This window comes from Physeter macrocephalus, chromosome 6 (genome assembly GCF_002837175.3).
Source record: "Physeter macrocephalus isolate SW-GA chromosome 6, ASM283717v5, whole genome shotgun sequence".
NCBI lineage: Eukaryota > Metazoa > Chordata > Mammalia > Artiodactyla > Physeteridae > Physeter > Physeter macrocephalus.
This window is the reverse complement of record NC_041219.1, coordinates 36,248,130-36,274,410: the sequence shown is the minus strand read 5'-3', so window position 1 is coordinate 36,274,410 and position 26,281 is coordinate 36,248,130. Positions and strand designations below refer to the sequence as shown.

General features: G+C 42.2%; 1 protein-coding gene and 1 non-coding gene across 2 annotated transcripts in view; both read left to right on the top strand.

Moving 5' to 3' along the window:
- Positions 1–536: 536 nt before the first annotated feature.
- C6H12orf42 (chromosome 6 C12orf42 homolog) overlaps positions 537–26,281 on the top strand; it is a 77,630-nt gene continuing 51,885 nt past the window's right edge. The window contains 2 exon segments of the mRNA XM_024127519.2: positions 537–716; positions 14,616–14,727. Coding sequence (XP_023983287.1) covers positions 537–716; positions 14,616–14,727 — 292 coding nt within the window.
- Positions 8,914–9,070, top strand: LOC112065933 (small nucleolar RNA SNORA62/SNORA6 family). The gene has a single exon (XR_002892327.1). It is a non-coding gene; the product is annotated as a small nucleolar RNA SNORA62/SNORA6 family (small nucleolar RNA).

Below are 26,281 nucleotides of genomic sequence, written 5' to 3'. Positions count from 1 at the left end.
AGAGGTCAAAGCACCAGGTCGGGAAGGAGTATGATTTAAGTGTGTGGCAAAGATGGGCTTTTTCTCTTCTGACCTCCAGAATGACCGGCTTGCCTGAGCCACTGTGGCCGCACTTGGAAATGGCAGAATTCCCCTCTGGGATGGGGGACAGCAGATGTTTCCTGATAAGCTAACCTCACGTCTAAAGGTGCAGGGGAGCCACTTGCTTTCCGTAGACCCCAAAGACAAAGGAGGAGAGTTCGTTGAGCCGAAGATGCTCGGTTCTTTCCTCTACACTCTCCAGTCAGGCGAGGTGTTCCACCTCCAGAGGATGATGAGAAGCCAGGAGTGATTTGCAGGCAGGGTTTTCTCTTCAGGACAAAACAGAATTGGAGAGTAGTTTTGGGAAAGAAGGTGAGGTTTTCTAGGGGGAGGACCAGGACTCTTAGTATAGGAATTGGTGTCTTAGAATAAAGCCCTCTCATTCTGACATTTGGAAGAGCTCCAGCCAGCCACCCACACTGAAAGAGAAGCCAGTCACTTCACATGCCTTGACCATGTCTACCAAGCTCACGGTTATTGAGGAGAAGCCTGAAACTTCTAATAAGAAAATGACATCTGCACAAAGAGAGAGGAAACCCATCTACTGGACTTCTAGTCATCATATCAAGGACTGCCAGATTTTAAGGAAAACCAATTGCACCAAAGGACCAAGAAGATCCAACAGAAAAACTGGCGTTAGAGGAAACAGGCATAATTCAGAAACCAGAAAAAAAATTTCACTCTAAAAAGGTATCTAATTAGTGTCCTCTGGAAAATTCTGAGAAAATCCGTAAAATAAGAACATCTGTGTCCTTGAAAAATCAGCAAACAGAAAGAGTTCGTGGAATCAAATATATGCCTGCTGAAAGTAAATAATTTAATAGAAGATTGCAAGAAAAAGTTGTGGAAAATCTCCTAGAGTTTAAAGCAAAACGATAAAAACAAGAAAAATGCAAGAGGAAAGTTAAAGCATGGGGAATCGATCGAACAGTAATTCAAGCAAACATAAAAGATAAGAACTACAGGTTAATTTTCCCTGAAGCACCAGTGCCTCCTTATTGGTACATCAGTGAAGCCTCTAGCAGGAGCCTGAAGGGACTGCCCTGCCTGGGCATTGATCTTGGTCCTCTGCTTCTTCCATCATTGAGTCAGAGTCACCCTGTCATCTACTTTTCTATCCCATGTACCCATGCATAGCCACAGGATCCATTTTGGACAGCTCAATCCCCTCCCCGCCCCCCCTGCCCCTGGCCCCATAGTAGCTTTTATTTATTTATTTTAAATTTATGAGTTGTAGTAAAAATATGTAACATAAAATTTACCATCCTAACCACTTCGAGTGATACAGTTCAGTAGTGTTACCTGTATTTGCATTGTTGTGTACCAGATCTCCAGGCTTACTCATCTTGCAAAAGTGAAACTCTGTACCCATTAACCAATGACTCCCAATTTCCCCCTCTCCCTGGTTCCTAGTAACCACCATTCTACTTTTTGTTTCTATGAATATGACTATTTTATATACCTCTTGTAAGTGGAATCATACAGTATTTGTCTTTTAGTGACTGGTTTATTTCACTTAGCATAATGTCTTCAGGGCTTATCCACATTGTAGCATTTGACAGGATTTCCTTCTTTTTTAAGCCCGAATAATATTCCATTGTATGTATATACCACATTTTGTTTATCCATTCATTTGTTGATGGACATTCAGGTTGCTCCCACATCTTGGCTATTATGAGTAGTACTACTATGAACATGCGTGTGCAAATATCTCTTTGAGACCTTGATTTCAGTTCTTTTGGATTTATATTCAGTAGTAGGATTGCTAGATCATATGGTAATTCTATTTTTAATTTTTTGAGGTGCTTGCATACTAATAGCAGTTGCATTTTGCAATCTCACCAATAGTTCACAGGGTTCTAATGTCTCCATGTCCTTACCAACACTTGTTATTTTCTGGTGTTTTGATTTGTAGCCATTCTAGTGGGCATGATGTGATATCTCATTGTGGCTTTGATATGCATTTCTCTAATTATTAGTGATGTTGAGCATCTTTTCCTATGCTTGTTGGACATTTGTATATCATCTTTGGAGAACTATCTATTCAAGTCCCATGCTCAATTAAAAAAATGTTTTATTGTTGTTGAATTGTAAGAGTTCTTTATATATTCTGAACATTAACCTCTTATCAAATATAAGATTTGCAAATATTTTCTCCCATTCCATAGGTTGCCTTTAACTCTGTTGATTATCTCCTTTGATGCACAGAAGTTTTAAGTTGGATGTAGTCTTATTTGCCTATTTTTGCCTGTGCTTTGATGTCATATCCAAGAAATCATTGCCAAATCTAATGTCATGAAGCTTTCACTCTCTGTTTTCTTCTAGAAGTTTTATAGTTTTGGGTCATATATTTAGTTCTTTAATTCATTTAAAGTGAATTTTGGTCTATGGTACAAGATAAGGATGCAACTTCATTCTATTGCATTCTTCATTCTTTTGTGAATATCCAGTTTTCCAACACCATTTTTTGGAAAGACTGTCCTTTCCCCATTGAGTGATCTCTGAACCCTTGTTGAAGATCATTTGACTGTATATGTAAAGGTTTATTTCTAGGCTCTGTATTCTATTCCACTGGTCTACATGTCTGTCCTTATGCCAGTAACACACTGTTATGATTATTTATAGCTTTGTACTATGTCTTAAAACCACTAAGTCTGAGACTGAACTTTATTCTTCTTTTTTCAACGTTATTTGGGCTATTCAAGGTCCCTTGAGACTCCATACAAATTTTAGAATGGATTTTTCTATTTCTGCAAAAAAACAAACAAAAAATGCCATTGGGATATTAATTTGGGATTATATTAAATCTGTAGATCACTTTGGGTAGTATTGACATCTTAACAATATTAAATCTTCCATTCCATGAACATGGGATACCATTCCATTTATTTATGTCTTCTTTAATTTCTTTCAGCAGTGTTTTGTGGTTTCCAGTGTAAATCTTTCACCTCTTTGGTTAGGTTTATTCCCAAGTACTTTTATTCTTTTAGATGCTATTGTAAATGGAATTGCCTTCTTAATATCCTTCTCAGATTGTTGTTAGTATATAAAAATAGAACTGATTTTTGTGTGTCGATTTTGTATTCTGCAACATTGCTGAGTTCATTTATTGGTTCTAACAGGATTTTTTTGTGTGGAATCTTTAGGGTTTTGTACACATAAGATGTCATCTGAGGACAGAGATAATTTTCCTTCTTCCTTTCCAATTTGGATGCCTTTTATTTCTTTTTCTTGCCAAATTGCTCAGTCTAGGACTTTTAATACTTTGTTGAATGGATATGGTGAGAGCAAGCATCCTTGTTTTGTTCCTGCTCTTAGAGAAAAAGCTTCCAGTCTTTCATCCTTGTTAGCTGTGGTTTTCATATATGACCTTTATTTTGTTGAGATTATTTCTTTCTATTTCTAGTCTGTTGAGTGTTTTTTAATCATGAAAGTTGATTGAAACTTGTCAGATACTTTTTCTTCGTCAATTGAGAAGATCATGTGAATTTTTTCTTTATTTTGTTAATGTGGCGTATTACATTGATTTTCATATGTTGAATCATCCTTTCATTGCAGGAATAAATCCCACTTGGTTGTGTTGCATAATCCTTTTAATGTGCTGTTGAATTCTGTTTGCTAGTATGTTTTGAGGCCTTTTGCATCAGTATTTATTAGTGATATTGGTCTCTAATATCTTGTAGTGTCTTTGTCTGGCTTTGTTTTCAGGGTAATGTTGATAGCTTACTTTGTTTTAATTGAAGTTGACATTCTGTTAGCAGAAAATACCTAATTTGGGTCTTCAGTTGCTCAATATTCAGTCTTAAAAATATGGGAAAACACTACAAAAAGTGTTAAGGGTTTCTCATCCACTTGCTACTCAACCATTATGTGCAATGCTGAACCACCAGCAGCATGGAACTCTGGGCTCCCTTTTCACATGTAGGTGGTTTCTCCCTGTGCCTCCTCCCTACTCCTTCATAGTTGACTGACCTTTGGCAAATTTAGTCACCTACTCTCAGCCATGATTCCTGCATAGGTAAAATGGGCACAGTGCACGTTATTTCATAGCACTGTAGTGAGGATTCAATGATTTGGTGTAAACACCTATCTGAGGGCCATGGGGGTTTAGGTCCTCTTCTGCTATATTTGTTCTTTTTCCTTAGTATATCTCATTAGGGTCAGAGGGAGGGCAGAGGTGCTATGGCCAGGGATTTGGGGACAGGAGACCCACTGCTCATCTGTGCCTTTTTTCCTGCTGATTTGTGCCTGCTACTGACTTGATTATTTTGCCTCTGCTACTTCTGCCTTGGCATGTCCATAAACACCATAAACGGTCCTCATGAAATTCCGAAGTCTCAATAGTCTAAGATGACTCTACAGTGCTCAAGAGAATATTTTGTTACTAAAATGTAAAAACAGAAGTAGATGAATTCAGCCACATAAATTGTGAAACCCAAGTTCCCGTTCTAGTTCTCTGGCCAAGATGGAAAAAATCATTAATTTTTCATCGGGATAAAAAGTAGAAACAAAGAAAAGCCATGATTCTCGCTTTTAACTTCCTGGTACAATAATCAATGAGTTGATGGCACCTGTCACTGAACAATTAGTTATGTTACTACTCACAGCTCTCCAATGTGTATAGATACATAGTGGTGACTCTCCACCTGGCTGTTCTTAATTCTCTATGAATATTATCATTGGATTGTCATAAATACCTTATCAGATGGGAACTACTATTATTCTCATTTTACAGGTGAGAAAACCAAGGCAAAGAAAGGGAGTGCAAGTGATAGACTCAGGATCCAGCTTGGGCAGTCTGGCTCCAAGGTCTGTGCTGTGAACCACTGCATGTATTGCTTCTTTATCCCAATGAGCACTTCTCTTTATGATTTGTGTACTTGTTGTCATTGTCACCTTTCCCCTTTCTTTCCCCTCCCTCAAATAAACCTAACTTGCAAGAAAGAGCTTAGGAGCAGAGTGGGGGAGTGAGGAGAAAGTGCTAGATTCAGACTCTAAGAGCTTTGCTTTTGACCTTTCACCCTCTGTTTCCAGCCTTTGCCAGTGGCATTGTCCTGTCAGTGTGCTCTTCACACTTCTCAAAGTTTGTTGACTCCCCATCCTCTCTCAAGGGCCATGGGAAATGGCCAAGGAAGGGAACATTGCTCCCATCTGACTTCCTTTCAACAGAGAGTTGGGTGATTTGCCCAAGGTTGGAGAGCTGGTATTGGTGCCTGAGCCAGCAGTGGAACTACTCTGATGGGTCCTGATATGTCATTTCCTTTGGCTTCAGGCTGGTGTCAGAGTGAGGATTGCTGTAAAACAAGCAGCCTAAGTATATATCACACAGAATAGATTCTGGGAACTCGAAGGGGAAAATTTATTTGAACTAGACTTTAGAAGTTTGATATATGGTAAAACCAAATCTAATTATGAGGATGGATATAACCAACAGAAATTTTGTTTTGTTTTGTTTTTGGCTGCGTCGGGTCTTTGTTGCTGCACGCGGGCTTTTCTCTAGTTGCGGTGAGCGGGGGCTACTCTTTGTCGCGGGGCACAGTCTTCTCATTGAGGTGGCTTCTCTTGTTGCGGAGCATGGGCTCTAGGTGCACGGGCTTCAGTAGTTGTGGCTCACGGGTTCAGTAGTTGTGGCACGCAGGCTCAGTAGTTGTGGCACACAGGCTTAGTTGCTCCGTGGCAGGTGGGATCTTCCCGGACCAGGGCTTGAACCCGTGTCCCCTGCATTGACAGGCGGATTCTTAACCACTGCGCCACCAGGGAAGCCCAACAACAGAAAGTTTTATATAAAGTTTAGAGTAGTGGGAGCCAGCTGAGCAAGTTATTTAATCTGTCTGTGACTAATTTCCTTCTCTGTAAAATGAAGAGAATAAAGTAATGATTTCACAGGTTTACTAGGAAGATTTGAGGAGTTAAACATATCTAAATTGTTTAGAACACTGTAGTAGATACTCAGTAACGTGTTAGTTACTGCTGGCATATAATGAGTAGTAGATAAATAATAAAAGTTATTCCTAAAAAAAAAAAACAAACTAAAGTTAAGGACAATCATGCTGTCTTTCTCTTCCCAAAGCAGTTGCTTCTTTATATTTTGAAAGATCTCAGCATTCTTATTTTGGCAATTTTACAACTTGATTTTTTTTCATCCTCATAATTAGATCTGCTTTTATCAACCTTCTAATCCCTAGTTTCAATAATTTTTTTGCTTCTGGGTTCCCAGAATTTATTCTGTATGATACATAACTCAGGTTGCTTGTATCACAGCAATACTCACTCTGACACCATCATCTTTGCCAAAAAGCGTTTTTCAAATTTCACATTTTTTGGTGTTGTTTGGTAGGAAGCATTGCATTTATTATCAACAGCACAGGTTTAAGAAATTACACTTTATGAAAAAGAAATCTCTCTGCAGAAGCTTAACATCTGTTTGTTCAATGACCTCAGTAGGTAACTCTGAATCCCCTTTGGTAAATTTCCTATTAAAATTCTGGCTCTTCTACTTCTAATTTGGTAGAAACAACTTTCACCAGAGGAAATTGGGCAGAAAACCTTGCCAGCATATTTAACTTCTTGTCCTTTAAGAAATTATACTTTGATTTTAGGGGTTCAACTGCTAGAGAATGAAATTATCATGGTGGAACAAGCCATAGAAATAATAAATACAGTAATTCTTCTTTGCCTATTGTGTGCTTTTGCTATTCATAAATTTTAGGGCCTTAGATATTAGATACACTTACGTAAGGCCTCACGAACGGTAATTATCTTTGGCCAAAGAAGAAACCCAAACGAATGCAAAGCTGCAGTATCGCTTGGCTTCTGACATGAGCTGATAATCAGATTTTCTTGCTTAAATCCATGGTGCTCGAACAATGCTACCCACTGTCTGTGCTTCCCGATATTACCCTTAATTAGAAAGAACAGAAACACAAATCTGAATTATTTCAAAATCTGGTTTCCATGGTCAGTGGTTTGAAGGGCTTAATTTTATTATAAATAAACCTGGCTTTATTGGCTAATGAAATCTGAAATGCGAATCCTGGGATAGAGGGAATGTAATACTCTGATGTTTACACATCAAAATAGTCAGTGCGGGCAAAGTGTTTTGTAATAAATCATTGGATAATTGAATTGTGATTCCTTTGTCCAAGTACCATCTAAACTCCAACACTAAGGAGAACCTGGAAGGAACTTTATATTTTCTTGAGAAGCAGCGTTTGTAGGTTTAATAACATATGTTCCCATAGCTGTCAAGAAGGCATTGATCTTTTATTTATTTTCTCCCCTTTTGTAATTTTTTTTCCTTTGACACACGGGGGTATATAGTTACAAGTGTGTAATTGTCGGGCTCTGCACACATATACATCCCTCAACACATTAATCTTAAATATTCACATTGGGTTTTTTTTGCCACACAGAATGATGTGTGGGCTGGTGTCTGAGTGAGGCAGATGATAAGATGGGAGATTGGTTGTAGTTTAATTTATAGTCTTGTAAACAGAGGGCTAACAATAGGGGAGGATGCCTGACCTCATTTGAAGGACTAATTAATAAACTAAGTGGAGAAAGTAACTTTGTTCCTCTCCTGGAAACAAGCTAATTCCTAGAACCCCTGTCACATATAAGGACGCCAGATGCTATTGACAAATGTATATATTTATATATTCTGTTTTTTATATATTTTATATGTATTTATACATATATCCTGTTTTACATATTATATAATCTGTATGTGTCTATCTATCTACCTATCTATCTGTCTCTTCTGATTTTATGTGGATGGCGGAGCCCTAAGTATCTGTGTGTTTGTCAGCTGTGGCCCTGATCCCTTTTATTCTCTGTATAACATTTTTTTCTAAGACCCTATCTTTTTTTCTTTGTGAATATTACCTTTTTCATTTTAACCCTTCACCAATATTTTCTGCACCCATTCCCTCATCACCTTTGTGCTAGGCACTTTGCATTTACTTTCTCACTTAAACATTCATAGCAACAGGAATTATTCTTAAATCCTGTTTTCCAGATGAGGATATTGAAGCTTAGAGACACAGAATAGTTTTCCTAGGATCACAGATGCAGTAAATCATAGAGGCAGGATTCCAAGTCAGGTATTATGGTCTTGAGTACTGTGTTACACTGTCCCGCCAAAGCGTACGTCAGCTTCTTTCAGATTACTCCCTCCCTCTGTCTTCACAGAGGTTCTGTTTCATTGGCTGGGGTAGATGCCCCTTTTTCTTAAGTCACCAGGGACCAGGCTGAATGTGTCTGGGGTTCAGGCTCCTGTAACTTAAGTGACTCATTATGGAGAGAGGTATTTGCCTTGGGTGTATGGTGCTCTTGGTAAGACCCTCAAGAAGATGCCATTTAGAAGAGCGGAATGGATACTCCAGGACCATGAGATGGATGTCCATGGTGGGGAAAATCATCTAACCTGGACAATACAGACAAGTGAGCAGTGAGGGGTAGCTGGTTAAACATGGTAGACTTGACCACATTTACCTCCTCTCCCTCTCCCCAACCCCTTCTCAGAATTAACAGTAGAACAGAGCCTCCCAAATGGTATGCTGCAATTGGGCTGCAGGTAAGCAGAGATATTAATCTATTCAGTTCTCTTGGTGGTGGTGGGGTGGCTGAGAGAGCTGGTAAGGTCAGATAAGTCACCCTTGGCCTTGAATAGCCTCATCCATTTACTCCAGTGTTTCCTACAAATGCTATATGTTTTTTGTCTCCCGTGATTTGTAAAACAATTGGGAGCACTGCTTTAAAACAAGTGCCGTCCCCAACAAGGATAAAAAACAAAGAGAAGAGACAATATCAAGCAAGCAATTTCAGCCATTTTTTGAAAGCTGTAAAGTTGATTAAAAAGTGGTCGCTCCACTGGCCGATGAACTCACAAGTGTAGGTAGTGTGCTACATGAGGGGCAAGTTTTTCACTAACATCACAAGGGTCTCTGGCCCAATGAGTGGAGTTTTGATAGTAATACTTGCTACAAATGTATGATAAAAAAAAAAAAAGTGGTCGCAGAAGGAGTGATCTCCCAATGCAAGTCTACACAAGGGTCCTACAAGGAGAAGTGAGTCAGTTCACTCTACCCCCAAGAAACCTGGAATGGAAGGTTTCACATCTCTTCTAAAGCAGGGAACAGGCACAGGGCTAAAACAAGGGGCTGGTGACAGTCTGGATCCAGGGCTCCATTTTTCCTTGGCTCACCTTGTAGAGTCAGGACAGGGATTCATTCTCCAGTAAATTTAAGTTAGAGAGACTCCCACCCAGGGACACTGGGCTCCAAGATGAAGTGGGATCTCCAAACAGGGGTTTCTTGACATTTTAGATAGTGCCTTTTTCCTGTTCTGTTGCCAGAATGCCATCAGCCAGGCACCTATTTCCCAGGCTTGTATTTGGAGGAGTCTTCTCTGCAGAAACCAGAGAAAAACCCTCACATTCTGACATTCCCTCATGGGAAGGGCAGGCTCACTGCCTTATGCTGCCGTGAAACCCAGTAGTCAACAAGACTTCAAGTGAGTCCAGAGTTTGCAGTCAGCCTTTTAGTGCCTTACTCTTAAATATGAATGGATAGCCAAGATTGCAAATAATTTTTGATGATGTTTAATTTTCAGGAGAATCTGTCTGCTGACGCAACTGTTGTTAAAACTGTTGAGTATTTTATGGAGGCTGAAATATTGGGATACGTTTATGATAAATTATGTCGAAATGTAAATTTTAGGACATCCAGAGTTGATGATTTTTATAGAACAATTTTCCTAAAAATATTTGACTCTTCATACAGATCCGTTCTGTGTAAATCTGAATTTCGTATTAAGTTTAAATTCATACAATGGTATTTTCATGTGCCCTCTGACATTTCTTGTAATTTGTGGAGATTTTACAAGAAACTGAAGGTGGCTTGATGATTTTCATGCAACCCACAACACTTGTAATGCCATGGAGATCATCCTAATCCAGCTCAAAAAGGGAGGCTGGTTTCAGCTCCTTACTCTATGGCTCACTACATACATTGAGAAGACCAGAATACTTCTTTATTTTACTTGTAAGGGTTTGTAGTAAGTATCATACCTTTCATTTTTGGAATGAGTAAATTACCTAGGGTTTTTTGGCTCAACTGGTTAGGAAATGGTGCCAACTAAAGGCAAAATCGGCATCATCCTTATCAGTACCATCCTTATCAGAACTGATCAGTTTTACCCAAAGTGAAATAAACCATTCCGTGACCACAGACTGCATTTTGAATCCTCACATCATAAATACAGCTCTCTGGGAACCAGGCAGAACTGGCGCAGTAGTACAGCTCCTCCAACTCAAGCTGTCTCACCAGAAAAATAATTCAAAGCCAGCAGGGGCTTGCCTTGTGTTTGTACGATGGCCGCGGCAGCCCCAGACTCTGCAATCCCTCACCGTCAAACCTTGATCCCGGACGCCCCAGTGAAATCTCATTATATCCCGCTGGTTCTGAACTTCAATCCCTACAGCCAACAGAATGTTAATGTGCTGATGTGTCAGACCTGAACATTTGCTTTATCCCTGCAGTTTGGGGAGATCACTCACTTATACCATACGGATCAAGATTTTGAGTCATGTGGATTCCCAAATAGTTGTTCCTGAAAGTAGAATAGAGATATGTAGGGAAGGAAAAGTAGCAAATACCCTCCCCAGCGGTGGTGGTAGTAGAGGCTGCAACACTTTGAGAAGTCAGCTTCGAGTCAGAGAAAGGGCTAAAGCTTTGCACAGACCATTTGTCCCTACGCCAGATTGTCATCAGCGCTGACCAGATCACAATGACTGTCCTCAGTTTATTTTACTCTAATGCTGTATTGACACGTGGCTCAGTGGGGAGTGATTAAGAGCAGTGATCCAGACCCAGGGCACCATCCTGCTCCATCAAATGGTGGGTGATACTTCATGTCGAAGAAAGAGTAGCTTTATTCAGTATTTACGTTTAGACCCTTGGGGTAATATTCTAGGTGACCTCTTCCAATTGCAATTCGAATTTCTGCTTCCTGCAACCCCATTCTTACTTCTGATTGCAAGACTTCGTGCTCAGTTAAAGAATGGTCTGGATTTCAGCACAACCAAGTTTAAAACTTTCTGACAAATACTAAGGCTGTTGAGGAAATCCAAACCTTTCCTTTTGATCTGCGGTGGTCCATTTCTCATCATCCTAGGAGACAAGTACTCGGATAGTGGAGTTCTAATTTCTGTCCCCCTCTTCCCATGCCGTCTAATAACAGTGGCTGCTAGGTGCCCTAAAGCTGATGCTTCCCCTACAAATTGCCAAGAGAGAAAGAAAACACACCTTCATTGGCTACTGTACTTATAATGGTTCCTAAAACCAAGCAAGAAAACCACAGTGATCTTGGCAAGCAAACAATTGAAAGTCCAGGTGCTGGCAGTATGCAGAGCCCCAGAATCAACATGACTTGGGAGGAGAGGGGGTTGGAGAACAAAGAAAGGTGCTTTCATTCAGAGAAATTTATTTCTTTTAAATATTTGCTATCTGCAGTCGCTAGCACAGGAGGCCACTTGGCATTATTTCCCCACAAAGGGGAGGGCTGGGTGGTAACGAGCAGATGCTTGAGTGGCCTGTGGCGTGAGGTGCACCATCCGTCAAGAAGATCAATATTTACTGTTCTTGTATCTTTGTGGTGAAAGTTTGCTCTTCTTAAACAAAAAAAAAAAAAAAGGTGGGGATTGTGCTTTAATACATAGAGCACGGGTTTGACTTCAGGCAGTAAATCAACCGAGAGCAGTGAGGACTTCACAGGCAGGACTACTTACCCCGGTTCCCTGCCCTGTCACGCCATGTTGCGTGTTTGAAGGAGTAAGATGCATCTGGCTTATGACGTTGCCAGCCCTTTCTCCGTGCATTCTTTTTCATTCCAGTTAGATCATACCTGGATGAAAGATGCAATGTGAGTGTAATATTGTATTTCAGACACCTGTGTTATAAAAGATACATTGATCCAGTTCAGTTTGACTCAGCATGTGTCTTATGTGGTAGGAACTGAGCTGGACTCCGGGACAACCAAGATGGAGAAGGCGGGGGTTGCCTCGTTCGATTTTGGGTGCCTCAGTGTCCCCAGTTTGTTAAACTTAGATCACAGAGAGAGCCCTGTGATATCAGGGGTGGCAGAAGGGATGAATGGATGATGGGCCATGACCAGCCTCCTATACCATGGAAAAGATTTTATATTTTATTCTTTAGATCAACGTGTGTTCTGTGTCTTTAACGTATAAACAAATCCGCTGGGAATTTTGTTAAAATCCAGATCCTGATTCAGCAGGTCTATCTAGGGCCAGCCAGAGAATCTCCTTATCTAACAAGCCCCCAGGAGATGTTAATGATACTGGTCCATGGGCATGCTTTGTATAACAAGAATCTACTTATTACGCATATCAAGCTCCTGGGAGGCTTCTTAATCATGCACGTTCCTTGCCCACCCCACCTCCAGCTCTTTGAATCGAAATCTGCATTTTAGCCTGTTGTCCAGGTGATTTTTATGCACAGTAAAATTTGAGAATCATCTATTAAATGATGGGAAGCCATTGAACACTGTTAAGGAAGTGAGTGCCATGTTGACTAGTGTATTTATTATGTTAGGTTTTATAGAGAGAACGTGAAAAGAGAATTCCATGGAGGTGAACTTCCAGCAGGGGACAGATGGAGAAGCTAAGGCAGAAGGACTCTAGAGGAGGGAACTGGTCTGGAGGACCTTCCGAGGGTGGGGTTGACCAGATTCGGCCATGAGTGAATCTAGGGCCGAAGGGTGTGGGATGAGGCCAGAGTGAGTGACCTTCCAGGTTCTGGTTTGGGTGTCTGGAGAGCGGGTTGCATCAAGACTAAGACAGGGAAGCATCTGGTGTGGGGTTAGGGACACGGGCTTTGGAGGGGAGGAGTGCCTTGAGACCTGCCTTCAGCACTGACTACTGATACAGTCTTGCTAAGTTAATTTTTCATCAGTAAAACGGGGATACTGGTTGTTGTGAGGTGGCATTAGCCCCATTTTGCAAAGGTGGAGACTGAGGACGAGAGAGGGTAGGTTGTCCTTAGTTCCTACAGATAGAGAGGAGTGGAAATTAGATTTCCACATGGGCCTTCACGAGTCTACAGCCCCTGCTCTGAACCATTACTTCCAAGGTTTGTCCAGGGAGGGGTACACAGAGTTTCCCCCTCACTTTACTTTCTCTCGGGGTCTCTCCCTCCCACGTCTGCTCCTGAGCTCCCCCTCACCCGTTACAATTGTAGAAAGCCACTTCCTTTCATTTCTCTGAGCTCTTCAAAGGTGATTATCAAAAATACGTCTCTTAAGATGAAGCAAATCCAGAAAGAAAGAAAGCGCTGTCAGCAGAGAAGATAAAGTACAGGTTTGTGATCCTTCCTCAGCTGATCTCCCACCCGTGTCACTGGTGCAGCGGGCTTGGGTCATTCAGTCCCCAGCTCTCTTCCTGCCTTTTAGGAGATACATGTCCTCTTAAGCCTCAGGAACAGGTGGGGCTGGGTGAATGATACGTCTGTGCGGAATGACAGGATGAAAACCTTACCCTTTAGGGAAGGTCCTGTCCTGCATGCAGGGGTGCTTTGGTCCCTTGTAGACCCAACAGATGAACACCAGCCTAAATACGTGATACTATATGCACCAAACAATACTATACATACAATAATATCCAATATCTAAACAATAATATCTCAGCAGTAAGGGTTACACACAAACACTAATGGACAGTTGGTACTGACTACATGTTTGATGAATTGTTTTTAAATAAAATCGATCAGATTGTCTTTATTTATGACCTTATTTCATATTAATTCTTCAGTATCTTTTAATCTCTTTCTCCTCTTTATTTTTGGGTTTGGTTATTTCAGAGTGACAAAGCCCAACTTGAGAGCCCCCATTCCCCAATCTTCTGATCCCCTCCTCTACCCTATGCTCTGGGTCCCACCCTCTAACACACTAGCTGTGCTTGGAATGGTCCTCGCCCAAGAAATCACATGGCTACACCCGCTCTGCTTTAGAGTCTTTGCTTCAGTGTCGCCCTGTCCAAGAAGATAGCTCTTACTTCTGTATATAAATCAGTAACAGTATCCTCGACGTTTTTCCATTCCCATCACCTTGTCTTATTTTTCTACTGAGCAATAGGAAAATCACCATCTCATATATTATAGGTATGTTTATTTATTTTTCTGTCACTGCTACTAGAATGTCAATTTCATGAGGACAGGGGCTTCATCTATTGTATCCCCAGTTTCTAGAAGAATGTCTGGCATGTGGTATAATTCAATAAAAATTTGTTGAACGGGTAAGTTAACTACAGCCACTTTAAATATGGGAATGATGTACATGTATAGGTAACTGGAGTCAATTCAGTTGTCTTCAGGATCATTTCACTTAAAGAATAAAGAAACAAACAAGCAAAAAAACCCTTGTAAAATATCACTCATTTAGGGAAGTGAGAATGGCAGGTAGCATGGATTATTTTTGGAGCCACAGACCTCATTTTGTGTATTTTCCCCTCAACCTTTTAGCCCAGCCCTCATGGTGAAAGAACTGCCTTGCCCTGCTCCAGATTCACTGCTCACATGAAGAATTTCTCTGAATCTGTTAAACTTAGCAGTCTACATTTTCTGCATTTTCCAGGTAAATTAAGAAATAATCCCAAGAAAGATCAGAGTTTCTAGAGAAACTCTGGAATATGTATGGGTAAAAGCATAAAGACCTTTTTTTTTTAAACATCTTTATTGGAGTATAATTGCTTTACAATGGTGTGTTAGTTTCTGCTTTATAACAAAGTGAATCAGTTAAACATATACATCTGTTCCCATATCTCTTCCCTCTTGGGTCTCCCTCCCTCCCACCCTCCCTATCCCACCCCTCTAGGTGGTCACAGACCACCACGAGCTGATCTCCCTGTGCTATGCGGCTGCTTCCCACTAGCTATCTATTTTACGTTTGGTAGTGTGTATATGTCCATGCCACTCTCTCACTTTGTCACAGCTTACCCTTCCCCCTTGCCATATTCTCAAGGCCATTCTCTAGTAGGTCTGTGTCTTTATTCCCGTCTTACCCCTAGGTTCTTCATGACCTTTTTTTTTTTTCCTTAGATTCCATATATATGTGTTAGCATACGGTATTTGTTTTTCTCTTTCTGACTTACTTCACTCTGTATGACAGACTCTAGGTCCATCCAGCTCACTGCAAATAACTCAATTTTGTTTTTTAAGACAAGAAAAAAAAAAAGAAAGAAAGAAGAGCATAATAATGGTGAAGCCTGAATCCAGCCATGCTTTGAGCCAGTCCACCCTTTGGATTTATCAACTTCATAAACCAATGGATTCTCTCTTTTGTTGCTATTTTGAAGCACAGTTTAAGTGTTCTTTTAAAAGGTCTTTTTATGGCTGAGTAATATACAACGGAATATTACTTTTTCTTGTCTTAAAAAAAAATCTCCATGTTGACTTAATTCTCATTTGGGGCTTATTTTCAGAATGGGTAGCAATCATGGATCCTGGGAGCTATATGATTTTTTAAATTATTTATTTATTTATTTATGGCCATGCTGCATGGCTTGCAGGATCTTAGTTCCCCTGAACCCTGGCCCCCTGTAGTGAAGGTGCAGAGTCCTAACCACTGGACTGCCAGGGTATTCCCTGCTATATGATTTTTAGACCTTGTCATCTCCAAAGTTAAAAAAACCCTCTCTTGCTCTGCATTTGTAACAGTCTCCACCTCCTATCCTATTACTCTGGCCAAACCTGAGTCTCATGTTCATTCCTGAAACAATCAGGATGTCTGGAGAACAAAGCATATCAGTCAACTTTCACTACCCCTGCATTTAACCCTGACAGCTGCATTTAAATTTCACAGAATATTTGTTTGTGTGTGTATGTGTGTATCTGTGTGTACACGTGTCTATCTCTGTGTGTGTGTGTGTGTGTGTGTGTGTATGTGGTGGGGGAGGATAGGAGGGATGGATTCCCAAAACAAGTTGATATAGAGCAAGCAAAAAGTATCATTTGTGTCAAGCCAAAATGATATGTGGTAGCAATAGTTATATTTTATACAGTGCTGGCACCATAGATTATGATGACAACCTCGGATAATTTCCCTGACCTGAAAGGGTAAATGAATGTCTAATTTTCTACCTAAGAGAAAATAAAGTTTTCAGGATGATTGGTAAAGCAGATAACAGCTACACTTTTGTTTGGATTTATTATTTTAGAAAGTATTTATTTATTTACTTGTATTTTAATAAAGCTTGTCGCATATGTAGATATCAGAGCCATTGAAAGGTTATGTTGATTTTATGATAGTTTCAAAGCCCTGGGGTGATGCAATTTTTTTTTTTTTTTTTTTTTTTTTTTTTGTGGTATGCGGGCCTCCCTCTGCTGTGGCCTCTCCCGCTGCGGAGCACAGGCCCCGGACGCGCAAGCCCAGCGGCCATGGCTCACGGGCCCAGCCGCTCCGCGGCATGTGGGATCCTCCCGGACCGGGGCGCGAACCCGGTTCCCCTGCATCGGCAGGCGGACGCGCAAACACTGCGCCACCAGGGAAGCCCGGGTGATGCAATTTTAATGCGGCTTTTTGAGAACCACATTGTGGTACCCACTCAAACTCTTCTTTCTTTACAAAAATTAAGAAACGAAGAGGGGGTAATACATTCACCTGATTCAAAACCCTAAAATATAAAGAGGTATACAGTGGAAAGTGTTGTTCCCCCCTCTGTCCCAGTCCGCCTCCTTCCCCTTCCCCTTCTTCCCACAGGAAAGCACTTTTTCTGGTTTCTTGGGAATGCTTCCATTTTCTCTGAGCAAATCCAAGTGTGTATCTGAACGAATGTAAGCGTGCAGGTGAGCAGAAGCATTCCACACTTTGCTGTCTTCACTTAGTGCCATGACTTGGAGCTCTGACCATAGCATTACATGGAGAGCTTCCTCGTTCTTTTTTTTTTTGCGGTACGCGGGCCTCTCACTGTTGTGGCCTCTCCCGTTGCGGAGCACAGGCTCCGGACGCGCAGGCTCAGCGGCCATGGCTCACGGGCCCAGCCGCTCCGCGGCATGTGGGATCTTGCCAGACCGGGGCACGAACCGGTATCCCCTGCATCGGCAGGCGGACTCCCAACCACTGCGCCACCAGGGAAGCTCCCTCATTCATTTTTCTTACAAGTTCAGAGTAGTATATTTTATGGATATAGCTTAATTTATTTAGCCAGTTTCCTTTATTTATTTATAAAAAAATTTTTTCTGTGTGATGAGAACTGTTTTTTTTTTGGATGTGGACCATTTTTAAAGTCTTTCTTTGATTTGTTACATTATTGCTTCCATTTTATGTTCTTTTTAAAATTAATTTATTTTTGGCTGCATTGGGTCTTCATTGCCGCGCGTGGGGCTTTCTCTAGTTGCGGCGAGCGGGGGCTACTCTTCGTTGCGGTGCGTGGGCTTCTCACTGCTGTGGCTTCTTTTGTTGTGGAGCATGGGCTCTAGGCGTGCAAGCTTCAGTAGTTGTGGCACGCGGGCTTCAGTAGTTCTGGCACACGGGCTTCAGTAGTTGTGGCTTGAGGGCCCTAGAGCGCAGGCTCAGTAGTTGTGGCGCACAGGCTTAGTTGCTCTGTGGCATGTGAGATCTTCCTGGACCAGGGATCGAACCTGTGACCCCAGCATTGGCAGGCGGATTCTTAACCACTGCGCCACCAGGGAAGCCCCCCATTTTATGTTTTCATTTTTTGGCCACGAGGCACGTGGGTTCCTAGCTCCCTCACCCGGAATCGAACCTTCACCCCCTGCTTTGGAAGGTGAAGTCTTAACCACTGGACCGCCAGGGAAGTCCCAGCCAGTCTCCTTTAATGGATACTAATGACTCCTCAAAAAGAATCAATGACATACGTAGAATTTCACGGTTTAGAGCTTTGAATGCTCCTACTAAAAATTGTTAAAAATTTTGACCCAGTTCACTTTTGTCAGTTTAATAGAAAAAGAGTAATTTAGGCTTAGTTCCAGTCAACTGATGTAATTCAATAAAAGTAAATGCCAACCTCTTAATTCTTTTCAAAATACAATGGAGGAACAGAGAAAATAATTGCCACTATCAGAATCTGAAAAATGTATGGCTTCAATATTCAGTATACCAGGACCTTGAAAGGTGAGAGTGCGGGTTTAACTCTGAAAAGTGTCCTGGTTTATTAGTACATGGATTGCTCTGATAGCTCTAAATTCCTTGTCATGTGGATATTTATCTTAAATTTGGGAACACAAAGCCCTTAGGCATGCTGGGATTGAGGGGGCATGGATGTGCGGGGATGTGAAGGCAGCGGGGACTGTCCAGAGATGAGGGGCTCACTTTCTGTAGGTAGGACAGAGAAGCAGCAGCATTTTGGTTCTGGGAGTCATGTCTGGATAGGAACGGAGCCCTGTCAGTAGCAAGAAGTGGGGTGGCTAGGGTTAGACACTGGGAGAAGAGCCGAGCTAGTTTGGTAATTTGGTTTGGTTGCTAAGCAACAGGAACAGTTGCCTATTTATTTATTTATTGAGTGATGTAATTCACTTGTACCTAGCAGCAGTCAGAGACAGTGACTGAGGGGGCAAGACTGCTAATAGGGAAACCACTTTTGAGGCTATTACCTCGAAGTAGAAAACAATTAAGGGCGGAAACATGGCAGAGAAGTTAGAGGAAAGGGGAAAGAGATATTTAAGAGGTAACATCCCTAAGATGTGGTCATGAGTTACAGGTGAGGACTGAGGGAGAGGGCCAAGTTGAAGAGAATTAACGGGTGCACTAAGTCAGGGGTCCCCGGGCTGCGGACTGCTACCGGTCCGCGGCCTGTTAGGAACCGGGCCGCACAGCGGGAGGTGAGCGGCGAGCGGGTGAAGCTTCATCTGCCGTTCCCCATCCCTCTCATTACCGCCGGAACCATCCCTCCCCCCCAACCCCCCCAAGCCCGTGGAAAAATTGTCTTCCACGAAACCAGTCCCCGGTTCCAAAAAGGTTGGGGACCGCTGCACTGTCATTCAACAAAGGATGGTTGAGCACCCATTTAGTGACTGGAACTATGCTAGTCCCTGGAGACACAAAAGCGAATAAGACAGGGTTCCTGCTCTCTTGGGATGTCCCTTTTGAGGAAGGCAACAGTTAATAAGTAAAGAAATAAATAAACCAGATTATTATGGATTGTAATAAAACCTATGAAGAAAATATGTGGCTGGATTGCCATGTGCCCCTTCATAGTCAGCTGCCCCTCCACCCCAGCCCCCGACAATCACTGGTTTGTTTTATGACTCTATAGTTCTGCCTTTTCTAAAATGTCACATACTCAATTGTGATGGTGGTTACAAATCTATATGTGTTTGAGAAAACTCATAGCTGGACACTAAAAAGCTTGCATTTTATTCAGTATAAATTATACCTCAATAAACCTGACACTAAAAAAGCTTATATCCAAAAATTTTAAAAATAAGAAAAAAACAAGAAAAATAATGGATTAATGAATGAGAGTAATCCAGGGATGGCAGAGGGTTGGAGGTTATTTGATATGGAGGTCGGGGAAGATGCCTTTGTATATATGTAGACCAGTGTGGCCAGAATATCATTAATAAATAAGAGAGTGGTGTGAATTGAGATTTAAGAGGCAAGCAGGGTCTAGATTATGGCGAGCCTTCTAGGTCACGACAGAGAGTTTTGGATTTTATCTTAAATGCAGTGGGAGGCCATCAGGGGTTTTAGGTGGTGCTATACCATCTTCTGATTTACTTTTATGAAGGACCACTGTGTTGTCGTTTGGATGCTTAATTGTAGAGGGAACAAGTGAGGAAGCAGGGAGGCCAGTTAAGAGACTACAGAAAAAGTCCAAGTGAAAGATGAAGAAGAACCAGGTGATAGTAATGACAGTAAAGACGGAAATGAGTGGGTGGAGGTTAGAAATAAACTTTAGATGGATAAAACCAATATGCCTTGCTAATGGTTATTGCATGGGGATAAGGGAAAGATAGGAATCCAGGATGATTCTACGTTTTTGGCTTGAACCAACTGGATGATGATACTGCCATTTAGTGGGTTGGGGAATTTTTCAGAGACGACTAGTTTTAGAGAGGAAAGTCAAGAGTAGAGTAAGACTCTATTTCCCCCAATGGACTCAGTCACAAAGCCTGGGAGCTTTTAAAGATTGCCATCTTGGTCAGGCTAGACCAGTTGCTCTCATCCTTGAAATGGCTTCTCCAAATGCTGCCTCTTGACCCACTGTTTCTTGAATAAGTCTAGCAATCTCACATCCCTAGGATCTTTCCAGTTTCTATTCTTATGTCTTGACTGAGAAAAATACCACAAATTTGCAAAAATGGCCACAATAATTCATTGCATCTTTGGAGGTAACCCCTTTGAAATGTGTATTTTCAATCCTCCTATCAAGAAGTAGAGTTTTTTTCTCCACTCCTTGAGTCTGTGCTCGGCCACATGAGTTGTTTTGGCCACTGGGACATTAGAAAATAAGACGTAAATAGAGAATGGAAAAGTGCTCGTGCATAGGGCTTGCCCTCTCTCACTGCAGGAAACTCTTCATGCTATGAATGAGCCCAGGCTATCCTACTGGATGATGAGAAACATGAGGTTGTCACCCCAGCTGACAGGAGACATGTGAGTGAGACCCCTCTAGACTAACTAGTCTGCCAATTGTTAGACATGTGAGTGTGGTCATCTTAAAGTATCCAGCTCGAGCTGAGCTGGCTTAGTCCAGAAGAATTGCCCAGGTGACCTACAGAACCATGGGAAATAATATACGTTTTTGCAAGCCGGTAAGTTTTGGAATTGTTTATTATATAGCAAAAGCTACCTGATCCATGACCCAAAATTTTAGGGGTGGTTAGCAATCTCAGACTTACTTCTGTCTAAGTTTAGTCCATGGATGAGATCACCTGATCTTATCTGCAAATGGATTGTGGAATAAATACAGCACCTAGCCAAACTGGCCAGTGAAAGAGGTTAAAGATGATTCACAAAAGAAAGAAACTTGCTGGAGTTTTTGGTCATGATTGACTCCATATTGCTCCATTATCAGTGGAGCATCAGCCTTTGATTTTTCATTTCTGACTATAATCATGTGGTCAGATGCCAGGCCCAGTATGATGGCAGTGGTCAAAGAAGGAGTTTTTGGAGTCTCGACTGGCCTCCTGAGCAACTGGGATCTCGCCTTCAGCAGAGAGGTGGAATGTTCCTCTTGCAACCTGCCTAACCCTTCAGTTAAAAGCAACAAATATACCTTTCATTAAACTAACAAGGAGGGATTAGTTTGCTATTTTTGCTTTAAATAAACCAAACTCAAGTGGCATGAGGAGAAGAGAAACTGGAATATTATAAAGCTAAACCGAATTTCTTATCAGCTGAGCAGAGGTTAGCAAAGGAGAACATCTGTGCAATGGACCTGAGCAGATACAGACATTGAAGTGGGTGTGTATATAGAGGTTTTATTTGTTTGTGACTTAGAGTAGAGGTTTTAGAATAGAGGTTTGAGCTTGAGGAAAAGGTTATGGAGTCATTCGGGGGTTGTAAGGAAGTCTTGGGAGTGGATGAGATGATCAAGAGAGGGGAAAAGAAATGAGGGTTGAGACTGGAACTCAAAGGAAAACTATTTTTTTAATGGGTATATGTATATGTATATATATATATATTTTAAAAATGTATTTAGTTAGTTAGTTGCACCAGGTCTTAGTTGTGACAGGTGGGCTTCTTAGTTGAAGCTCGCAGGCTCCCTAGTTGTGGCATGCGAACTCTTAGTGGTGGCATGCATGTGGGATCCAGTTCAGTGACCAGGGATCGAACCTGGGCCCCCTGCATTGGGAGCGTGGAGTTTTATCCACTGCGCCATAAGGGAAGTCCCAGGAATACTATTTAAGGGGCATGAAAGGGAGGGAAACTGAGAAGGCACATGAACTAGAAAGGGGAGAAAGAGGCAGGAGCTGACAACTGCGGTGAGAACAGCCCAGCCTGCAGGCAGATTTTTGAGTCTGAATTCCAAGCTAACCATCGACGAGTGGTGTGACCTTAGCCAAGCTACTCATCCTCTCTTCTCTTTCATTTTCCTAAGTTAAAATGGGGACAATCACATGTCTAACTCCTAGAGTTCATTGTGGGGAATAAGTGTCACAAAATAAAGTTCCTGGAGTGGTGCCTGTCCCCCATCAAATGGCCAGTAGCCATTAGCGTTACTGTTAGCAACATTCAAGGGAGGTCATGGGTTTTAAAAGGAGGGAGAGTCTAGTTGGCATAAAATAGTAAAGAAAGACAAAATAAGGAAGACAAACAAGAATGCTCATTTGATTCAACAACTAGGGTGATATGGTAACATTAGCAAAAGTAGTTTTTCAAGGGTCATAGAGCTCAAAGTAGGCTGCTGAGACTCAAGGAAGTAAGAGGATGTGAGGCCCTGGCTCCATCATCTGCTGTGTGACTTTAGAAAAGCTGCTTAACCTCTCTGGATCAGTCTCCTGAGCTATAAAGCAAGAGAAGGAGGAGACTGTATGATCTATTCTCTATTTTTAAATATCTTTCAATCAACCCATGAGAACCTGGAGGGTCAATCAGCTGAATGTTATAGAAATGATTTTCTTTTTTTATTTTTTCAGACAGGAGGGTTGATGACCAGGCAAAATTTATGGCCTCCCACTTCTCATTTTCCTCGCTGCTGCTCCTTTCAGAGCCAGAGACATATACGAGTACAGATGTAAATGCAGACAAGAATATGTGTATGTACATGTGCACACACACATACACACGCAAACACGAGTCATGCTGTCCAGAGACCCCTATGACAAGACTGCACATAAGCAGATTGTGCCACAGACCACAGATTCTACCACCACTTGCTAAAAACCTACCATGTTCTGGGTGTTCTTCTAGGTATTGCGGGGGGGGCATACAGACAAATCTGTCAGTGTGATTGTCCTTAAAGATATTTTAAGTTAATAGAGGGATGGGGAATTTATCAAAGGACAGAGTAGCTGGCTGGTAATGAGTTCTGTGACACAGGTCAACAAATATTTATTAAATGCCAACTCTGCACCAGGCACTGCACTGAGGACTGGGGACAGCAGTAAGAAAAGTCAGGGGAGTGTAAAATTATTTCTAACAGGAAGGCCTCATCAACTTTCAGCTTCTTTTTGAGCTGCAGTGACTGAGAGCGGCCCAGTGACCTTGGCATTCACCTTGGGAGGTCTCCCCCTGCTGACCTCAGTCTTTGCAGTAGGGTTAGGGATCATGGCCTGGAGAGCTATGAGATGGACCTGGAAGGCGAGAGGGAGAGCTGGGTTCTTGTTCTCCTGCACTCACCCAACTTCACTTGCAAGCCACAGTTCTCTCTTTCTAGATCTGAGAGTCAGCTGCTTCCCCGGTCCGTAAATGTGCTCCGGGAAGGTTTCCGCGATTGCGCCCCCTCACCACCATTCTGCTGGCACTGGCACAGCCTCGGCACAATCCGCTGGCTGGAAAAGCCTCACCAAGGTCGGAGACCCCTGTAGCATAGACCCCAGAGGCTTCCTGGAGAAGACTCACTTTTGCTCCTCCCAAGTACAGTTAGAAGAGATGAAATGGCTTCAGAACGTCTTAGTTTGCTCAGACATACCTCATGTTGGTTTTCCCAATTACCTTACAGCCAGCTGAAGGCGGGTGAAGCCTGATTGGGCCTTGCCTGGATGACTTTCTATTTCCCTAAGGCTTTCTGGCTCTTTTCTTGGCCATTTCCGAAGACACTCATTCCTTTCACACTGAAACTTGTGAGAAAACTCTTGGATTCTGACAGGACTCTTTCAAGCTACTTACCCTTGTGAAGGAATGGTGGTTCCCATTGGAACCTTAAATGCTTCTGTGCCGTTCTCACTACTTTCTTGCAAAGAGCTTGGGGTGGGATCTGCCATCCACCCAGGCCTTGGTGAAAACCACTTTTCATGGGTTGACAGAAATCTGCACTGCGGGGTAGGGGGACAGTTTCCAGTTGTTTGGCTTTTGGAGGGAAATGATGCAAACACAGACCCGGGGTTTAGTTCTTGGGAAATTCAGGAAGCGTCTCCCAGAAGCGGAGGGGAAGAAGGGTGTTTGTCAGAGTGCCTGTGCTTCCCCGTCCTCACAGAAATGAACTTTCTCCTTTGTTCCTACTGGACTCTGAAGGATACAACTCTAGCACAAAGCCAAGGAGGCACTGGCAAGTGAAAGCAACAGTGTTTTCTAATCTCTCTGGATCAAAACTGTGCAAGTTTGGATTCTGCAAAGAATCTTCCTTAGCATGCTGGATTAATCAAATGGATTAATACGACACAGTCGTCTTTACTCAGTGTGCCTCCTAACCTTTGTACTTGCCACCCTCCCGACCCCCCCCTTTTTTTTAACATCTTTATTGCAGTATAACTGTTTTACAATAGTGTGTTAGTTTCTCCTTTATCCCACTAGCTATCTAATTTACATTTGGTAGTGCATATATGTCCCTGCCACTCTCTCACTTCGTCACAGCTTACCCTTCCCCCTCCCCATGTCCTCAAGTCCATGCTCTAGTAGGTCTGTGTTTTATTCCTGTCCTACCACTAATCTCTTCATGACATTTTTTTTTCTTAGATTCCATATATATGTGTTAGCATACGGTATTTGTTTTTCTCCTTCTGACTTACTTCACTCTGTATGACAGACTCCAGGTCCATCCACCTCACTGCAAATAACTCAGTTTCATTTCTTTTTATGGCTGAGTAATATTCCATTGTATATATGTGCCACATCTTCTTTATCCATTCATCTGTTGATGGACACTTAGGTTGCTTCCATGTCCTGGCTATCGTAAATAGAACTGCAATGACCGACCCCCGCTTTTTAAAGTCTATGGAACTCTGAGGGAACAAAAGGACCAGCATTTTCTATGAGTGCCACGGCCATTGGTCCCTTGGCCTAGCCCCTCTGGAAGGTAGGCTCCCCGAATCTCTCAGTGTGCAAAGCTCTTGTTTGTACCCCTGTGCCTTGGGGAAAACTCACAGTGTCTTTTGGACCCTACATTCTGCATGCTTTGCTGTGAGTGAAAAGTAGCACATTGCTGTCCTTTACACGTAAACCACAGCAAAGACTAAATGAAAGCCAATTAGTACATGTTGAGGGGTATTAGATAAGGGCCTTGGTTAGATAGATACGTGTATGTTGGTCTCAACTCTGTTTGGTCTGTTTAACTTCCATAAACCCTCACCTCCTGAGATCAATCTGCCTATGTCTGATTCATAGCCATAACAACAGCTAAGGTTCGTTGAACTTATATGCCTGACATTGATTTAACACTTCACCTGAAGTATTCATTTCATCCTCATAGAACCCTTATGGGGGCAGTGGTATTATCATTTCCATTTTCTGACAGAGGAGCTGGCATCAGGGATGCTTAGTATCTGGACCGGGGCTTATGCCACTGCTAAGTGGAGGAGCTGAAGCAGCTCAGTCCTGGCGCTCTCCAGAGCCTGGGATCCTAACCTTTGCTGCTGTTTCTTCTTCCTGGCCTAAAGCCAGTTTGTTTAAGTGTTCTTAACCTTTTTAAACCATGCCTTCAACAATGAGGTAGATACTTCTAGGCTGTGTTTTAAGTTTGTTAATGAATTGTGCCTTCTTCAAAGTGAGGAAATAACATGAAGGTTTCCTTTCTCCGTCCACAGTGTATAGTTCTTATCATTCATAAGTTGGAAAACCCTGATCGAAACCTTGTAGGACAAAACAACATAGAGGGAGAAATGCATGAAGGACAAGGGAGTGGCTAGTAAGGGGAGAAAAAGCAAAGTCGTGAAATGCACCAACATGTACAGACACTTTGGCATCTTGTCCTTATCTGTCTGAGTGTCACTGTGATGGGGGGAAGGGACTCATTTTTGTTTTTCGTCATCTCTTTCCTACGCGTCATCCTCCTCCCTCACCTTCCCTCCAGGGTGAGCATCTTTTCTTTTGCCTCTGCCCACTTGGTCTCCTCTTCAGACTGACCAGCAAGGAAGATTCTGCCCTCCCTAGTGAGCTCCTTGGCCTTGATATCAGAGAAGGGTAATAGGGGAGCGAAGAACCAGAAAAAAAGGAAGAACAAGTATGCAGAGCGAGAGTAGAAGAAAAATAATAATGTCAACGGGGGCAAAGGGGAAAGGGTGAGGGAGCCTGTGGTGCCACCCGGGTTGAAGGAGAGCTCTGGGGGGCTTTTTTGGGGGCAGTACAT